Raw genomic sequence first — 21,345 nt, 5'->3', positions numbered from 1 at the left:
AGATTTAAAGGATTTATATTACCTTCTGGATATGTGTACTGATGTGACAGATTATTTTATAGAAAATAAGTAGTACTAGGAATTAACTATATAATTAGGTTGTAAGAATTAATTGTATTATGTTAAAGATAAACAGTTCAAATAAAAAAAGCTATAATACTAACTGACGATATTTATTAAATTGCATTTTATATTTCGGTGGGCGGGAAAGGTGGTTTGTGTGGGGTGATTTAGGTGTTGTTGGGCGTGGCTCATAATAAAATTATAATTTTTTTATTGTATATACAATGTTATAGTCTTTAATAAAATAATTAACTAAATAATTTTTAAAAATTGTCCAAATATTTTATTCAACACCAAATGCATGTTTTGTCATACTTAATACTAAAATATGAAAAAGATGAAATTAAAGGACACAGGTTTAATTGAACATATTTTTGATTGTAATTGAGATATTGGCTTGAAATTTTTTGTAAAGGGTCGAGAATTTCCATATCTAACTAAAAAAAGAAATATTAAGGGATAAATATGGACTAAATTGTTGTAGCTATCTGCGACCCTATTAAAATTTTGATATAAATCATAGTTTTAGAAATTAAACAAATATGTAATATATGACAAAATCTTTATTTATGAACAAAACTCAATGAAATCTTCAACGCTTGTTAAATTTGTCATTTCAAATAAGAAAATGCAAAAAAATTGATAAGGTCAAAGGGCATCCCGCAATTCCCAAAAATAGAAATGAAAATCCCAAGAATGGGATTTTTACTTTTTGGCCCATAGGGTCCACATTTCTTTCAGGCCTGGGGCAGGGAAAATACTTTTGGAGCAAATAGAAAACATATTGAGGTTTCCGAAACTGCTGATCCCGGCTTTGGAGTTTTAGAACATGTCGCCCAAATTTGAAGTTTTGATAAAAAATAGGTCATATTCGGAAGGACGCAGTGGCAACAAGTTTTTTACGCCATAGCGTTCTGCGTAAAGACATCTTTTAGAAAACTATAAAATTTTTATATGTTCTTAAAGAAAATTTTATTTTATTAATAAAAAAGTTAAGACACATTTTTGGCAAATAAACGGCAAAAATCTAAAAATTTTTTAAATTTTTAAATTAAAAAAAGTATATTTTTGGATCTTTAAATGATATTGATCTTAAATTTTTTGTATATTTTTGGAAATTTTGTTGTCTAACTAACAAGAAAAAATTGAGTCCATTTGGCCCAAAATACGCTCGGTATTCAAAAAAGGCGGACCAAGGTATGGTAAATTTTGTATCACTAAATTTTTAAATGCCTATAACTCGGATATTATAATAGATAATAAGTAGTATGTTTTTTCAAGATCTCGTCGAGCGCTTTCAGAAAATATAAAAATCTTTGTATTTGGGTGAAAAACCAAAAAATGGCACGAGTTTTAAAATTTTATATGTCGTAGGTACTTTACTTTGAGCCGCCACAGCGCCGTCCCTGGGGCATCTGCAGGGTTGATCTTCAAAACTTAAACTAGAATACTCCTTGGCTCGCTCACGCCAAATTTTATCCCGATCGGATCAGCCGTTTAGAAATGCCAGATTTATTTCCAAAATGCTATTAATGCTTATATTATATATTAACAATTCTTTTTATTAAAATATTTGTAAAATTATCATATTGACAATTTTTTAGAAACTTGAAAAATAAATTCGAAATATTAAAAATATCAATTGATAAGCAATAAAGAGAAAACTCTAAATAATGTATATGACGATTTGCTTTGAATATATTTACTAGGCTTCATGTGATATTTTTGAAAGTTTTTGGATCAGCACTAAAACTGGCGTAATTATTTTGTTAAAATATCAAATTCTTCATCTGCATATCTGAGGCCAAATCACTGATTTTATGCCACATTTTTTAAAGATCGAAAACTGCACATTTCAAAACTAAAAAAATTTACACAAATTAATTTTAGAAACTATGCTCTTTGTTTAGTTTTAGAAAATTCGAATCGAAAAAGAAAAAAATTTAAATTGTGTAAATTTTGAAAAATCTTTTACGACCTTTTTCATCTTTGGTAACGATTTATACATATCTGTGTCAACACACAGGCAAAATCTAATTGTGTTTTTTTAATTAAACTTCTTTAGAAAATCACAGAACTAAAATAAGTCTCATACACACAAATTAAAAGGATATAAAATAAATATTTGAAGCTTCTAGCAAAACTTTTCTTAATTTTCCTTACAATTTGACTTCTTTTACTACTTTTTCCAATTACATCGAATTTTTTTATTACTTTTATTGTTCAAATAACTATGTATTACAAAATAACAATAAGAACTTTAAATTACATGTGTAAAAGTGTAAGAAACATTCTGTAAAAATTAAATGAATACTTCTTTTAGGTATAATCTACTTGGACACATGATTTTTTAATGTTGTCGCATTTCCTTAAGAAAAATACATATATTTGCGCACAGGCGATAAGAGACTAATTCAAGATTAATTGTGTCATATGTTTATGTTACATCCCAGCAAAAATAAAACGAAGTACTTCCAAAAGAATAAAATTTATTACCAGTTCAAAGGTAGCACTATTTTGATTTCTAAAGAAGCGATAAGAATCCATTTTTTAGAATGATTTCAAATGTAGTGAATTTGGCATAGAAGAAAGGTCAACCCTCCTATGACAAGAATGTGTTAAAATCAACACTTCTTCAGGTCTTTTTCAGTACTTTCATGGAGTAAATTATACATATTTTTCGCTTCTTTGAAAGTTTTTTTCTTTGAGATTATACGATATTTAATTAAATATGAATTTTAAATAGTGTTGTACAGCATGAAGGGAGCATCACATTCGAAGAAATACACCTAGACATATTATTACAACTTATCAATAACTAACTGTAAAATTTTATAATGTCGATAATTTGTTTCTCGTTTTTATAAGTACACAATATACGCTGGTGGAAAGATTTACTTAAGCTTTATCTATATTCTTTTACTAAAGTATAATTATAACAAGTAGGAAAGTATAGTCGGGCATGGCCGACCATATAATACCCTACACCATGAGTATATTTTTACAATTTTTACTTTTATACAATTTTTATTTTTTGTAAAGAAACTTTTATGTTGAATATTACCATAATTCCAAAATATTTAAGCCATTTATTGATAAAAAACTAAAATTTCTAAATGAGGCTTTATATAGGTCAAATATGGGCCGATCCTCGGTAAATTTGGGAAAAGGATATATTTTTAAATAACAGTTAGTTTTGTTGAGTTTCATTGCGATACAAATGGTTACAAGTCAATTTTAGACCTTTAAGTCATTTTTTGAAGGGGGGTTTGTATGGGGGCTAGGGTCAAATATAGGCCGATCCTTACGAAAATCTGCAGTATCATTTATACTTATATAAAACTTATTTGTGCCAATTTTTAGAGAGATAACAGAATATTTGGCGTAATTATAGCATAAAAAGTTCAAATCGGGAGGTACGGTTGTATGGGGGCTAGGTGAAATAATGGACCGATTTCAACCATTTTCAATAGGCTTCGTCCTTGTGCCAAAAAACATGCTTGTCCAAATTTCATCAAATTATCTTGAAAATTGCGCCCTGTACCTTGCGCACAAGGTTTACATGGACAGCCAGCCGGACAGACGGACGGACGGACATGTCTTAATCGACTCAAAAATGATTCTGAATCGATCGGTATACTTTAAGGTGGGTATTGGACCAATATTTTTGTATGTTACAAACATCAGCACAAACGTATAATACCCTCCCCACTATAGTGGTGTAGGGTATAATAACTAAAAACGATTTATCTGCATTATAGAACCCTACCTTTAGTTATTGCCAAGTTGTGACACTAGTCTGCTGTCGTGACTGTCTTTTCCATAGTGAAAACCATTCAGTATAAATACCATTAGTCCAACATCGGACTTAGTAATTCCGGTTCTTTGTGATCCTTCTCTTTATCGATATATATTTGACCAAACCTCTCATTAATGATTCTATAATGAATATCCACCTGATTCATAAGTGTATAAAGTATAGACGATATATATTCATTAGAGTGTACTGATTTAATTTAATATGGGAATACCTCTCAAAAAAAAAAAAAAAATGGTGTACGAAACGTCCTAATGATAATTAATTGATTACTCTAAATAACAAAATGATACTTTCGAAATTCTTTAATTCGCTATATTATTTGAATAAATGATAAATCATAATCCTAAAATGTATTATAAATTTCTTTGTAAGTTGGTTAATTTTCTTCAAATTTCGATTTTCCTCAAATTAAGAAAATAGGAAGATATATGTCTAGAAGCGTCAATAGGCTATATAAGTTTCCGAAAATTTGATTAGAAGGAGTAAAAAAATTGGTGAAAACGAAGAAAAACGGACAAAATTTGTGCATAAAAACTTATTTTTTGTCTATTTTAATGCTAAAATTTTTCAATTTAGCATTCTAAAATGTCAGAAATATGTTTTAGCAAAGTTATCACAACTGAAAATTGGAACAAAATGGGTATCAACAATATGGAAATGGGAAAATCGGTATTTTTGTGCTTGATTCGATTTAGCTATCTGAAGTGTAAGAATTTTCTTTTTCTGTTGCGAAAGTTTGGTCAACGGTAAATAATATACGCACATAATGATGGGTAAATAATGTAGTAAATGATGATAAACAGACAAAATACTGTTTTGTTCTTAAAAATTGGTTTTTGTCTTTTCTAAAGCTAAATACTTTCGATTCAGCTATTCGTTTGCGAAAGGACCATAGGGGGGTAATATTCTTGTGGGTAATTCAAACCTAACGGGTAAACGGGTAATTATGTGTAGTTTAGGTACTTTTTCGGAAATATGCAAATAAATGACAATTATTTTGCTGTAAACAGCCAAAAGATATATTTTTGAAAAATTAAATGAATTTGTGTAAAAAGGAGGGTTTCGTAGTTTTCATTAGGTCCACACGTAAATGACTGGGTATACTTTTAACAATTTTAAACAGAGATATACATATCTTTACTTAGTTTCAATTGGAAACAAAGACATTACAGAAATTTCTACTTTTTTAATAAACTAAAAATTTACAGATAAAAGGAACGAATTTTGTTTTGTAATTTTAAAATTGTATGAAGTTTTTGAATTTGTGTAAATTTTAAATTTATAAATATCAATATTTTTCACAAATTAAACTGCAAAGCAAATATTTATATTTTTGCTACATTTTGTTATGCAATTACTTCTTATTATAACAACGACTGAACCGAATTTTATAAAATTTGAAGCACAGACTTCCGGACTGTATAGGAAAGCTTTAATAAGCATTTCTTTGAAACATGAAACAAAAAGAGAAAAAATTAGTACACAATTTTTCTCTAAGTCAATGAATATTATTTATTCTAATGCCCTTCACACGAGCACACAAGTAATATGATCTGTCAAATTTGTAGAAGGATACGGATGGGCTCGTCTAAACACAATATCAAGGCGAATTCATATAAGGTGGTGTTAATCAATCAGCTGATAATTTTTTTCTTAATTCGCCTGGTTTCCGTTAATTTCCGTTAAACAGGGAAAAACTTCGTTAATATTTTGAATAATTTATGTAAGAAATCTGAAAATACCAAACATCTCGTAAAGAAATATCATTTTATTTAAATAATGGCATAATTGGTATGTATACAAATATGTTATTTAAGAGAAAAATTTTTTCTATTAAATGTTAACATATTACAAAATATTGTTTTATATTTTATATAAAAATTGTGTAGATAACGTGATTAACTAAAAAAAATCTTTTCCGGAACACTTAATATTAAGAAACGCATACGAAGTATTTACCCGGCTGGCGGCAAATGACTTCTACGTTATGGCTTAATTTTGAAATCTATTAAATGTTAACAAATTAAACAATATTATTTTATATATACACTATGTTGATAAAAAGATTAACTGAAAAAAGTCTGTTCCGGAACGCTTTATATAACAAAACCCATATGAGGTATTTACCCGTCCCGCGGCTGCACCATTATGGACAAATATTGAAAATTACTCCGCCGGAGTAGAATTATACATTCGCAACAAGTATTCATTCCTTCGTAATATAATATTTTCATGAATATGTACTTTTTTTTGTTTATTTTTCACAAAAAATGAAGTTTTACTTAACTTAAGGCACTTACTTAAATTTTGCAAATTAAGCTGCCGGAATAGAATTTTTCGATGGAAACAAACATTATTCAATTCAGAATATATTTTCCTCACAAATTTTAATACCTTAATCTTTATTTTTAATATAATATAAACATTTTACAAAAATTTTTCATCAAATGAATTCTCCGTACACATGGATTTTGACATTTACGAAAACCAATATACATGGGAAATGTTGTTGTTGCAGAACTGCCACCACCTTATCTGAATTCGCCTTGCACAATATGTAATACAATGAGAGAAAGTAGGGATGGAAAATTTCGTAGCATTAGATCAGGGATGTATTCTAATGTAAACTCAAATAAAGTCAAACAGCTGTTTCCAGCTTACTTTGTTATTGTTTTATACAAATCGTGTAAATACAAAAAGTATTAAACATATGACTTTTTCCTTTTTTGAAATGCGGATGGAATTTTATCTTACTTTTTCATTAGACTTTACGTACGTAAAGTGTGATAGTATGAAGGCTGTTAATGAAATATATTTTGGTTTTAGCTTTTTCAATTTTTAGTAAAGTACCTTTTCAAATGCTTTGAAGAGTTTAAATCATGCTTTAAAGGACAAAATAAATAAAAATCCGAAATTTAAAGTATTAATATTTTTATTTCTTTATTGCTAATTTTAAAGGTAAGTTTTTTATTACTTGGCCAAAAGAATTTTGAAAAGGTAGGAAGTGTGTGATTTTGGTAAATTTTGGTGAATGTTGTTCTGAGTTATATATTTTGAATGTAGATTTAAATTTCGATATTAATTTGCATGTATTGCAATAATTTGCATGTATTGATCTATAGATTTAATATTATAAATCATTTAAAATTCCGGGCAAATATAGTAAATAAACAAATAAATAATTCCGCTTTCAAGATCAAATATAACTTATATCGAGAAAAAAAAAACTTGAAAACTTATACTTAATTAAGTTAAATAGAGTTGCCGAATCCAGGAAAAATACTATTTTTTGAACTTCAGTTTTTAATAGTGATTTATAGAAGATCAAAGTTAAATGTCGAATATATAAGATATTCGAAGAACGGTCACCAAAAAGTAACACCAATATTTTTTATTAATATTGATTTGAAAAATGTCTTCATACACTTATATCAATTTATATCATTATTGTCCGATCTCCCAATATAATTTTTTTGGTTATTAAATGAAGTGGTTTTTAAACGCTGTTAACAACAATTTTTAAGAAGTAGTTATAGGTGATAATTTCTTAAAACCTGATTTTAAAATATGGATGATAAAAATTAAGAATAAAATCTTAATTTTTATCTATAAAAACAAAATTAATACTTAAGGGAAATATTATAAGAAACATTCTTAAAAACATAGTCGAATGTTAAATATGTTCGACAAAACAACGGAAAGAGTTAAGGCAACTACGGTGATGATTATTTTCACATGTCAATGTATGTCTATTCGAAAATATATATGCTAACGTCAATTGACACTACATACATCAAAAGTATTTTAAACATTTTTTATATTCCAAACGTCCGAAATCTTGAGTTTTTATGCCGGTAGTATATTTCGGTTTCTGTAATTTAAATATCTTTTATGTCCTAATTTACGCATAGCAACAGAATTCTATAAGTACATATATCCTCTAATGTTCTTCTTCCCAACCTCTTTAAGAATGTAAGAATGTGTAATATTAACAAAAATCTTCATCTTTCTTGTGAAATAACAAATATCCTTTTTGGGGCTCTTCAGACGTTCTATATAAATAAATGGATTCCTCAAAATTAGAACACCAAATAATACTATAATCAGTTAAAATTATTAAATAATTTTTCTTTGATAGTTCGCATGTATAATTAAACAGAAAATTAACACATTTGGACTTGTTTATTTATTTGCAGCAAAACAATTACATGACTTCTCCCATATTAATAACATAAACGTTGTATTATAATATCCTATTTTCAATATAATACATACATAAATATTTATTTATTCCTTAGACATCTCCTACGCAAAACTTAATAAGTACGTTTTTAAATTGGCTTTACTTTGTTTTTGAAGTGCTTCGAAGTGACAGCAAAAAAAAAAAAGTGTAAATATTAAAGGATTATGGATGTAAACAAATTATCATACATGCGGAAATATGTACATTATTTTGGACAAATTCAGATTTGGATATGTAAATATGCAATTTTTACTTCTTTTTATTCAAGGTCTTTAATACGTTACAACTAGTTATACACATAACGTTAATTGAGTAGTTTTCATCCGTAAAAATTCCACATAGAACTTGTATGCACATGTATCTACTATTTTCAACCCACTAAATTCAATAAATAATTACATTTATTTTTTCTGATTTGGAGTAAAACCAATGTTTACCTTTAAATATTGCTGTAGAATAATGTGTATGAAGCGAGTATCTACATGCAAAATACTCACGTGCACATGACTACCACAACAACAAATAACTAGTGTTACAACCACATGAACCACAATATCTACTCATACGTACAATCACGCATATTCGGACAAAAAGAGTAAAACGAAGAAAAAACTCTCAAGAGAATAAATAAAGGAAATAACTATTATAAAATAGAATATATGTTTGTCGTATCCTTAGGAGTAACCAGTGGGATACTATATCAACCAAAGCAAAGATTTCAGTCATAATTTTGGGTCAAATTTGTGCAATTATGATTTTTTTAAATGTCTAATAATTTTTGAACAAATATTTTGAACCTAGATAAATCCATTTGGTATACTTCCTGGGTCAATTAAGAATGCTCCTCAGTCTGTCCATTAAAACTAGGTTTGGATAAAATTAAACAAGTTATTAATAAAGTAACAATTAAAATTATCTAATCCTCTTTTTACTATTGTTGAGCGTGATAAATCAAAAAACTATAACGTTTTCTTTAATTTGATATATTAGTCCCTTTATGAAGACTTTAACGGAAATCAGATAACACTGGTTATAAATAGTTTTTTTTACGAATATATGTATGTATTTAGCAATATAAAAATAAAACATATAAACATTAGGTCTGTTCCTAAATGTACCACTGGATCAATCATCGAGCTTTGTCTGTTTATGATTCTGTTTATAAATTATAAAATAGGAAATAACAGAAAGTGTTTTTATCAAAAAGAATGTCCAATAAATAATGTACAAGAATAAGATGTCGACCGTCCATAAATAACACTGGTCGACAAGAAGACGAAAATCTGAGAACAAATTATACTTTTCTAAACAGCTTCCGAGTCCTCAGAATTTCTCTATCACATCTATATGTGAGGTCAGATTCGACTCAATCGTTTAGAAAAGTTTACTTTGGTCTGTGGGTTAAAATTTATCGGCTCTTGCATAATATGATCTAAAATAGCAGAATGCACAATATCGTGCTTTCGCTTCTATTCTTACCTTTTGTAAGTAATTCATACCAGATGGATAAGGATAGAGACAGTTGAGCACTGATAATGCCTTCTAAAAGTTCATTCTGTCAACTTTAAAATGAAAGCTTAACATCTTACATATCTTTATTTTTCTTCAAAATAGGTGAGGTCAGATTCGACTCAATCCTTTAGAAAAATATCACAATGCATAATATCGTGCTTTCGCATCAAATCTCTTTTTTTGTTAGTAAGTTAAACTAGGTTGATGAGGAATTAAAGACAGTTGAGCTTTTCATCTGAGAATATCCTAAAAAAAACGAAAACGAACGATATTTAAAAATTTGGATCTAGTTTCGGAGAAAGCCTCGCAATGGCTATTAAAGTGCTCCAAAAGTACATGCTTTACATTAAACTTTTTTAGAACATAGAATACCTGCTATCATATAGACCAAGCTTTAAAATATGAATATTTTAGATATTATAAAAAGGCGTAGTTGCTTTACAACATTTTTTGTCCCCTTTTGGTCCAACTTACTATGCTTTATATAAAAAGCTTAATGGAATATATTTTGGCTTTAATAAAGACAATAATTGGAATTTATGCTCAAAAGTACAAATTTTGACCACTTTTCGCCCATTTTACTCAATCAAGTCCAAGTTTTGAAAACACCCTCCTATAACACCTATAAAACCCTCCACGAATAGATCTACCAATATTTCAAATTTCAAGAAAATCGGTACAGCCGTTTAGGCTTGATTGATAAACAAGCATACAAACAAACGAACAGACTTACAAAAAAATTATAATATATATTAGGATTAGAATAATTATTGATTATCTCTAAAAATGGAATCTTGCTTCCCACAAAATTTGCTATGTTAGTTTATGCCAATTATTAGGCGATCCTCTAAATTCTTTTAAATATGTTCATGCCGAATTTTATCGTATTAAAGTTGAATCAAGTACCGATATTGCCTATTTTTACTATCAAACCAACTGCATCCACTAAAAATATATATGCAGACAGACAAACATATATAGATCATCTTAGAATCTTACAAGAACTCAAAATATATTTATATATTTATGGATCTTAATTGAAATTTATATGTGTTACAAACAAAATGTTAAAATATAATTATCTTTAAATTCATATATTCTTCGTCTAAAAAACTTTTAGAGAATGTATTTACGATAAACACATCCTTACCTATATTTCTTTTAAATTTTAGACAATAATATTTAGAAATCTATCCTCATGAATGGCTGTTTGCACTGACTTTTCTTTAACACTTTTGTGCTGGGCCTTGGAGAAGATCTCCGAAATGGAGATATTTTTCTGCAGAGATCTACCAATTTTCCTTGACAAACTTATTGGTCTTAAGGCTTTTGCTTTTGCGTTGTTATGGTTTAATTTCTCGGCTTTGGGAATATTACCACCTTTGACAAATCTAAATTACAAAAAAATCTACACTTATACAGGCAGTTTCAAAATAGTCTACAAAATTCTGACATTATTACTGATCGTTGCTGCAAAGCTGTGAAAATGGTATTGCAACAAGAAGAATCTATGGAACTTGCTACTTTAACAATGCGGATTTGAAACTCAGTAAGGTTTCTAGATAAAATTGTTTGTATTTTTTTGGACTTCTCTAATATTCAGACATACATACGTATGTATGTATGCTTTTAAGTTATGAGAATACTCTGCACGATACGTTACGATACGCAACATATGTGTGTCCACTACTTACTATACAATAATAAATAAATACACACATCCAGTCACACACAGACAGTCGTCAGTGGGTACGATGATAATTGAAATAATAATGGTTGGGAGGATTAAAAGATTCACAACAAAACAATTTTGAATTGTAGACATTACGAAGAACACAGAGCGGTAATGTGAATATAGAGCGAAAATTAGAGTGGGAGAAACGAGGATGAGTATTTGTCAAAACAATAAATAATAATGTTAAAATGAGAACATAAAAAGAATATGCAAAATAAACAAAATCTACTTTTAATTGAGAGGAGTATTTGACATATGTACAAGCAAAAGAAGACAACTGAATAAAAAGAAAAATGAGACTAGGAGCAAAGCAGAAGAAACAGATGTGAAGGAATAACATAAACATTCAATAAATGTCAAAATAACATGACATACAGAATAATTGAATCAATTTATATGTGAATAGCATACAAATAAATATTATTATTTCTTAGTCGCAATTAAATTTTTTAGTTAGTATTAATAAAAATTAATTCTACCTATTTCATAAATATTTTGTTATTCAAAATACGGTTGTAGTTTTTCTTTAAGTTTTAAAGTCATATGAATATTTTATTTTTGATTTTTATTTGAAATCAAACAAAACAAAAAACTGAAAACACTTGAAATGAAATTCCAGCTTCCTTTAGACAGGCGCATTTCACAAATAATTTCTCAATTTCTATTTTTATTTTATTTTTATGATGTGCCATACAAAAAATACAACAAAACGACGACAACCAACAATCACACAATTCCTTTGAGCTGAATACAGTGGAAGCAGTAATAATATAACATCTCTACTTCAAAACGTCACTAAAGCATAGAATGGGAAGTGTAAATTATTGTTAAAAAAAATTTCCAGTTTCCACATTCGAATTTCGAAAGTGAAACTCCTGCTGTGTTTAACAGTTTCATCTTTCGTTTCTGTTTGTCGTGTGACTACTCCGGTGGTGGCTCTAACCGACTGACAGTTTATTTTTGTAAACACATTTTTAACCTTCGTATAAAAGCGCACACTATCACACATACAACACTGCAATAAACACATGTTTGTTTATTGTTTTTTTCTCTCCCTGTTTTGTTGTCTTTCTTGTCTTTTTTCTTTGGTCTCAAGAAGAAGCAAGCGAATGTATATATGTATGTATAAAAGAACAAAAACAAACTTTTTAGAGTTTTGTTTAATAATTGAGAAAAACTTTCTAGCTCTCTAAGGCTCTCTTTTTAACTGGTTTTTCAACTCTCTTGTAATAATTCTTATTTGACGCATATGCGTCACTCTGATATCTGGTAAGAATTGCCTCTCATTATACATTAGGCCTGTCTCTCATTACGTAGTAAGTATCTCTTGCAGCCTCCACTTTTTTTCCAAACTATCAAGTGTTTTTGGATAGAGTGCGTTTACATGTCTGAGCCAGAGCTCTGTTATATGTGGCTGTCACTGTACATACAGAGAGTGATGATATCTTGGCAGGAGAGTGTATGGGAAAAACTCTTGCATGTGTATGGTGTTTTAGCTGTTGCGCTGCAGTTTTGAGTTTGCCTATGCGGAAACTGCCGTTAGTTCGGTTTTAGCTCTGAAACGGTATTGACGGTCTTTCAGCTAAACTACGCGCAAACTTTTTTCATTTCAACAATTTGCTAAGCAAAAAAAAGATACAAATTACAAGTGTTGGAAAATAGCATCACATCAATAACAACAACATGCTTATTGTTCAACTGTCACCTATTTTCAACGAGAATTTTTATTAAATTATCCTTAACTCGACTAAAGTATAAAAAAAGAAACAACGTTTAAAAAATCTGTAGGGAAATTTGAAATGTCACAAAAAGTGTTTTTAATTTTCTTTTCCAAAAATGATGTAAAAATAAGAAAAAATACATGATTTTAATAAAAATTTAAGAAAATTTAAGTGTGATCACCATTAACAATGGAGTGCGTGAGTGTGTAAAAAATATAAAAAAGTATTTATGGAAATAGAAAAATTGGAGTAAATTGTTTAAAATAATTAAAATTTTTTTAGTGTAATTAACGCTTAACGTTTTTCAGAGCTCTTAACAAATTTTACGGTCGCGTTTAAGTTTATATGTATGTTTCAACATGTCGCAAGATGATTAAATTGTCATTAGCTTGTTCCCATGGTGGACTTTAAGAAAAAATGCCTGCTTTAAATAAAAATGGAAAATTAAATACATAAAGATTTAAAAGCAAAAAAATAAAAGAAAAAGTTTTTCTGTCAGTAAAACAAACAAAATCGAGAAATTAAATAAATTAAGTGAGTAGAGAGTGACACAAGTGTTTATAAACGTTGAGCTACATAGCACGTTTATGAGTCTTAATTAGCAGTACACAGATAGTTTCAGCTGATGTAAGCATTAAATCAAAACGCCTGCACAAACATAAGGAGCAAAAAAACAAAATATACAACAGCAAAAGAAACAAATTGAAATAAATCCTTACAGAATAGACAAAAAATCGTATACTGGTCATAGACCCAGCAAGATATTTTGTTGAACTGTCTGTCAGCTAAACAAATCCAACCCACCCACCCATATAACGGGTTTCATTCATGCTCTTATATAAACATCTTTTTCAACACATCACATCCCAGTGTGCATACATGTATGCGTGGCTGCTTGCGTGCCTGCCTGCCACAGTTGTGAATGAGTTTGTATGAGTATTTATAGAATCCAAGACGACAGACGAAGGACCCCCACATGAGTCGATGATATTTGTTGTTGTTGATTTGTAATGTGCACAAGTATTGGTAATGGTATTATAACAATTTAATGTTATGCGTTTGTTGCCAAGGATATATCATCTCAAATAAAAAGGAACAAACAGCAGCAACAACAACAACAGTATCATTAAAATAGAAAATACTGAAAGAGAAGAAGATGATTTACAAATTGAAATGTTTTTAAAAAGGCGTTTTTATGGCCAAAAACAGCATAAAATCATCAGCCGCTAAACGTATGAAAATTTCAGGCTAACTGAATTTGGTTGGTTGTCCGTTCGGTCAATGGCCCTTTTTAAATCATTGATAACTACTACTATTGCAGCTCCCTCTACTATTGCTGCCCCACAAACAGCAACTAACTGCCCCTTGGCTCAACATCAACATCATTCTTTGTAACTGTATGGATGGACCCATTAAAGTAATCCTAAATAATACAGAAAACTGTAAGAAAAAAGCATAAAAAGGAATTCTTAATAAAATGTCAGAAATGCCAACAGCATCGACATTTCAATTTTAAATGTGTGTATGAATGAGTGCGCTATTTTTATTTTCGCCCAAAATCACAGGAAACAAACAAAAAAGCGAAAAAACAGCAAAACGAAAAAGATAACTAACGAAAAGTTTTCAGAAAAACAAATATTACAACTTGATCATAAAAGGACCTAAACTAGAGCAACAATTGCTCAAAAATAAAAAATAAATTTGAACAGCCAAAAACGAACAAAAACTGACAACCAGTAATAATGTTTTCATCAACACAAATCATTTTGTGTTGCTCTTAGCGCTGCAAAAAATAAATAATTGTTTAACAAAAAATCTCCGAAAAAAAAGAATTTAATTAAAACAACAACCCCACTTTACAACTCGACTACTCTACTCTCGACTCTTTTACACATTTTCAACAACCAAAACAATTATACTTTGACCAAATTATATACCAAAAAACAAAAAATAAATAAAAACCCAAATTATAAATAAAATCTAAAAGAAACAAAATATATTTAAATTTATAAAAAAAGAAAATGCAAAAAATAATAACCCAACAATCATTGAACTCTTCTACTGTTGTGGTGGTGGTGGCGGCTGATGTCTTTAGCAAAATGAAATTAAAAGATCCTTTGGAAACGCCTTTCAAGTTACAAAAAACGGATGTTGCTGTTGTAGCTGCTTCTGCTCCCAGCAATATATGTCAACATTGTCATCGTCTTTATCAGGAAAAGCATTATCAGCAACATAACGAACGTCATCATCATCACCAACAACAACAACAACAGAATCACCAACATCATCAGCATCACAATCATCGCTATCGCCAGTCAACAGCAGCAATACATTGGATTAAAAATCTTCATTTCGTCTGGTTTGGTAAGTGCAACAACCAACACTTGTAAATGCATCATTTTCAGTTTTATTCAATTCTGTTTTTTTTTCACATTTTATTTCTTTATATTTTTTTGTCATTCGTCGTTTTGTTGCATGTGCATTAAAATAATTATTTTTGCATATTTTTTTTATTATTTTTATTTGGCTCCGTTTTTGAAAGACTTTTTTAACTTTATTTCTTCTTTCGTTTTGTAAATAACAATTACTATATTTGTGAGTTGCAAAAAAAAAAAAAAAAGAAAATAACAAAGTAAATAAAACAATAAAAAGGGATAAAGCAGAAAAAAGCATTAAATGTTGCTTTATTTACGTATCTTTATTTGTTTAATTTTTTATGTTTTAGTGGTGATAGTGATTCTCTATTTGAATATACAACATAGAAGTAGTTTAAAAGTTATGTTTCTTTAAAATTGTATATAGTAAAGAGATTGGAGCAATATTATGCTAAAGTCGCATAATATAAAGATTGTGGTTGTAATACTTAAACTATCAGCTTAAAAATTTTGGTAATTTTACTTAGTTAGTTGGTTAGTTTGAAAGTAGGGTGTATGTTACATTAGAAACCACGTGAAACCAGTCTAATCTACTGTATCCAAATCACAAATTTCAAAAAAAATCTTTTCATTTTCAAATTGCAATAACATTGCTAGTACTTAGTGCATTGTTAGTAGATAATCTCTACTGTAGATAGGTCCGTGTTCTTAAACTCTGAACAAACTTAAATGAACTTAAAAACTACACATTCTTGTCAGTACTTTCCCAGCAAAAATAAAACGAAGTACTTCCAAAAGAATAACATTTGTCACCACTTCAAGTGAATTTTTACCTCCTGTAGAAGTAATGTTTGTTGACGTCCAAAATCGAAAAGAGTATATATTTTTTTTTAATTTAAGCCATATTTTTTTGTACTGAAATTTTTGTAATTAAATTAATTTTATTTTAATATTATTTGGGTCAAATTAGTTGTTTTCTATAATACTACAACTTCACTTCCGAACACCATCAAAAAAAAGAACATAAAAATTACTTCCTAAGAATGACTTCAGATGTAGTGAATTTGGAATCAATTAAAAAGGACATCCCTCCTTTAAAAGACCTGTGTTAAAATCATAACTTCTTCAAGCCTTTTTAGTACTTCCATAGAGTAAATTCTACTTATTTTTCACTTTTTTGGAAGTTCTTTTTTGCTGGGTTTAATTGCATTCACTCCATTGCAAAATATACTGACGAATTGTTTTGAATTCCTGGACAAAAGAGTATCGGAAAAATTCAATTTTAAAAAAAAAAATTTTCGCAATTTTTTATCCATGTTCTTCCGTATTGATTAGTCTTTTTTTCAATTGCAGAATATCCAAAAAATCTGGTTCTGACTTTCCCAAAAAAAAAGACCAGAGCTTTTGTTCTTTGATAGAAACTTTAAACGCTCGCTATAGGCATACTGTGCATTATATGATTGAATGCATATTAGATCATGTAAGGTACACAGTCATTGTTAAAGAAGTTTAGATGAAGAAAAAATCAGTGCAAACCTTTATATGTGACACGATAACTAAGCTTAGGTTGTATAGTTGTGTCCATAATCAAAATACTAAACGTATACTTGCTCATTTTCAAGAGGCATTTTATCCTACTCTCGTCATTGTCATCGCATAGGATCATTGTAATTCATTCTATTGCCCTTATTTTGAAAATTCGGCCCTAGTTGCTTTGAATGTTTTCATGTTCGCCAAATTAACTACATCAGGCTGACCTTCTTTTAAAGGAAGTCAACTCGCTCTTTCGTTGCCAACTACTCCCAAATGGCCATATGATGCAAAGGTTTACATCTGCAAGTGTTTTCGATTAGAGCTTTCTACAAATCCAGTATGGTCTTAAATGTGACCTAACTATCTGATATTGCCTTAATTGATTTCTGTTGTCGGTAAATCTAATCCCCATTCTAATACATTCTACACATTCCTATAAATCAATTTTAAATCAGTGTATTTGCCAAATCTTCCTATATGTAGTGTGAACTTAATTCGATGCTGAATGAATGTAATGATATCTAATCATTCATTCATTCTTTCATTTATTCGCTTATTTTGCAAACATACTTATGTTGTACGTACGTACGTATTAACGTACGAGTAATTGATGCACAAATTGTGCACGATGATGTGTAACTACTCTGGTACTAAACAAATTGTTTTATTTTTTTATGTGTGTATTTGTTGCAACTATGAATTCTATTTATCAACAAACATTTATACATAAATAACATTCAGTCATTTATTTATTCATTCACATTCATGCAACAACCAACTCGTTCGTATACGCACACCTGTTCAGTTGTTTATTTATGTGTAAGTGGCAAGTACATGAAAACAATTTTCCAGTTTTAAAATTGCACATTTGCTAAATGCACTTTTGATATTTTACAGGTCAGTGTACTCATACTTAGAAAATAAATAAATAAAAAATAAGTGCAAACAAATACAAACAAACAAAAAAAAATAAATAAAGTACATTTTGTTAAATTAATTATTGCGAAAAAAAGGCGAACAAACAGAAATGAAAATTAACAAGATTCAGAGAAATCGTGGGAATGGCCCACAAAAAACAACAACAACAAAATTATGCACTTTTTTGTTTTATTTTCAATGTTGAACACATGTGTTAGAAATTATTATTATTATTATGATTGTTTAGGTAATAATAGAAACAAGTGTAGAAAGATTAACTAGTTATTTAGAAAAATAATTATAAATAATTTGTTTAGGATGTAATAGAAAATCTTGCAAAATTCAAATGGAAAGTGCCAATACAATATTTAAACATAAATCTTTACTATATACAATATTAAGCAAGATTTACATCAAAACGTCATTCGACTTTAGGCGAATTGACTAAACGTTATTATAGGAGTCGTCATCAATGTATTCATCGGGCTTGCCCTATCGCATACCAAACATAAAATTTTTCGGGAACTTAGAGATCTGATCTTATAAAGAATATCATAGCCCTTAAGATGATTAGAACATATACCTATAGGTGTTAGTTTCTTCACGGAAAAAGTCCCTAATCTGAAAGACAGAATACAGCTGAAGTTTTATTTTGAATACACATATTCACCTAATCAGCAACTTTCAGGCAGAAAATATATTAATATAAATTTGGTGGTACTAGGGCGATATCAACTGACAAGGTTAAGTTTAAGACATTATTTGACTGTAAGAGGGTCTTAACCGAATACTCTTTTAGAGGTTATCTTTGTAGCATATAGGATATCCGTATAACTCTTGGAAATATTTGGAAGAGAACTTGAGGAAGTTTACCTAACCTAAATAAAAATGGATATACAAAATTGTACAAGCCGACTAATATAAAGGAAAATGAAACTCTGCAACAGTTTAGATGACATTGTTAGGCTTTCGTACAAATATTACTCCATGTGATTAGAACATTTAAAGGTATTAAATACGTCCAATAACGGTAAAAACAAAGTATTGTAATGTAGAACCCATTTAAAGAAAAAATTATTGTTTTCAATCATATTTTCTTGAATTGAAAAATCTTTTCAATTATTAACTTACATCCGTTATCAAATATTTAAAATCATTTTAACTTGTGTAAAATTCACCACAATCTTCGATATTAAAAATAAGCAATCTTATTTAAAATAGCCAATTTGAAAACTTTTTATTTCAACACAAATCTGAATTTAATTGTCAGTTAAAGAAAATTAAATTGTACATTTAATGATCAATTTGTCATAGAATTTTATGTTTGTTACTAACACTGAATATCTTTTAATATCTTCAAGTATTTTTTTCTTTTTGCTGTTGCAAATAGACAATTGAGTTGACAAATTTATTGCTCCAAAAGGCGCCTTTTACCGCTTGTACTGAACTATCACACCTTGTTGTTAGAGTTTATTAGCGATTATTTTATCGTTTTTTTTCTAAAATTTTAAAATGTTCTAAAACAAGAAATAGTCGAACTTGTTGTCGTTGTCATCGTCATAAATAGACTTGACAAACTCATAAATATTTTAGTAGTAAGAATTTGCAATAAAAATTGTTACTTGTAGTACTTCTAAGACAATAATTGTGCTACGAGTACATTACTGTCATCTTGGCCTGGTGAATGAGTCATAAAATTTTGTGTGTTTCAGGCCAATATTTACATAGATAGAGAGAGTTCTTTGTTGAAGTTTGTTTTGACGACTTTCAATTTGTTTTGAACTTTTGTGCTTGCTCGTGAATGCTCGAGCGTGTTATAATTTTAAAGTTTACGATGACACTTAAAAAAATCTAGACAATAAACAGATATTTTTGCTATCACTGCTGTGGCTCGCGGTGGTTATTGTTTAGGGAAATAGAACGTCCTACAAATTATTCAATTTAATAAAGATAAGCCTGGTCATAGTAACGGTAAAATATACATACAAACATTTATACATATTTCGGGTGTAACAACATTTTGTGGCAAATACATGTACATAAACTGTTATTTGCTGGTATATTTTTTAAGGGGCGTAATTTAACATGACATTATGGCTAGATTTTTCGATTTTTTTAGATTTGGTTCGATATTTATTTAGTAAATTTTTTGTTTATTGGAAATGCTTACAAAATTGAATGACAAGTTGTTTTTTGTTTTGTAGTTTCCTAGTAGACAAACGACAATGATAATGGTTATAAAATGCGAGAAGAGGGGCAGAAAAATAATGATAAGGCATTGTTTGATATCCGCTATTTGTAAATAATAATGTTTCTTTGATTGGTTTTTGTTGGTTGGTTTGTTTGTTAGTTTGCTGGTTGGTCTAATACTCTGATTGCAAGCAACACTAGTAATTACCATCTATCATGATCGTCATCATCATCACCATCATTATTGATTAGTTGAGTGTTTTTTTTTGCTGCTGTTAGAACTTTGTTTTGTAACAAGTCATTCGATTCAACAGGGAACAGAAAACAGGTATTTTTTGTTTTATTAGTTACGTGATATAACCAACATTGTGACTCTTAAAAGAAAATACCCATACACTTGCCACGATTTTGTGGTAATAACGCCAGTATTTTTTGTTTTGTTTGTAAACCAAACGAAAATGAAATGAATGTGGGGAAGTGACTGCCAACATAGTCTCGTGTGTATTTATTTCTATGTCAAGTTGTATAACAAAACATCATGGCCCAATATACTTAATTAACGGAAGTGTACAACAACAATATCCATCAATAGGACTGAATACGAGAATAAACCATAAACTGGCTAAAAGCGTAAAGAACATAAATACGTAATCAAATACAATACAACAACACAGCAACAATATAAACGTATTTCTAATAAATTTCAAACCTGATTATGACAATAACAAGAAAAACAACAATGTTTTATAAGGTAACCACACCATCTGCACATTACATTAAGACAATGTATTAATTTCTATATTTATTTCATACTTTATTACTTAATTGTTAATAAAAAAAATAAAAGAAAATTGAATTAAATGTAGAGCAATTGGAGTCGTCATAAATTTTCTAATATTTTTTTCTCCTCTCCTTTAGACAAAAAAGCCTACATAATGTCATTACTACTGAAAGTACCTTAACTAGACCCTAAATTGTCTAGTACTAGAACGGGATTAAAAAGAATCCCAGCATTGACCACCTTCTGTTGATCTAATGATACTTTGGTCTTAGTTAAATATCTTCTTGAATAGTTCAATAAATTACATCATATTAAAATCCATTAATACTTAAATACATTTATTGTCATTGTCGCAATATAATAAAATACCTATTACAAAAATAAATATTTTAATAATGCGCGAGAGATTTGCCGTACATATGATGTTGCTCATGTGCAGGTTCGATTACTACTG

At 29.0% G+C, this 21,345-nt stretch overlaps 1 protein-coding gene across 1 annotated transcript in view; it reads left to right on the top strand.

Moving 5' to 3' along the window:
- The first annotated feature begins 12,902 nt into the window (after positions 1–12,902).
- The window catches only part of LOC111677477 (nephrin), a 138,433-nt gene continuing 129,990 nt past the window's right edge, over positions 12,903–21,345 (top strand). Inside the window, exon 1 of the mRNA XM_046955322.1 lies at positions 12,903–15,458. Within this exon, the coding sequence (XP_046811278.1) occupies positions 15,116–15,458 (343 nt within the window). The 5' untranslated portion in view covers positions 12,903–15,115. The remainder of the gene's footprint in view (positions 15,459–21,345) is intronic.

The sequence above is a fragment of the Lucilia cuprina genome, chromosome 6 (assembly GCF_022045245.1).
Source record: "Lucilia cuprina isolate Lc7/37 chromosome 6, ASM2204524v1, whole genome shotgun sequence".
NCBI classification, from domain to species: domain Eukaryota; kingdom Metazoa; phylum Arthropoda; class Insecta; order Diptera; family Calliphoridae; genus Lucilia; species Lucilia cuprina.
The sequence above is the reverse complement of the archived record's forward strand: the minus strand, read 5'-3'. Positions and strand labels throughout refer to the sequence as shown.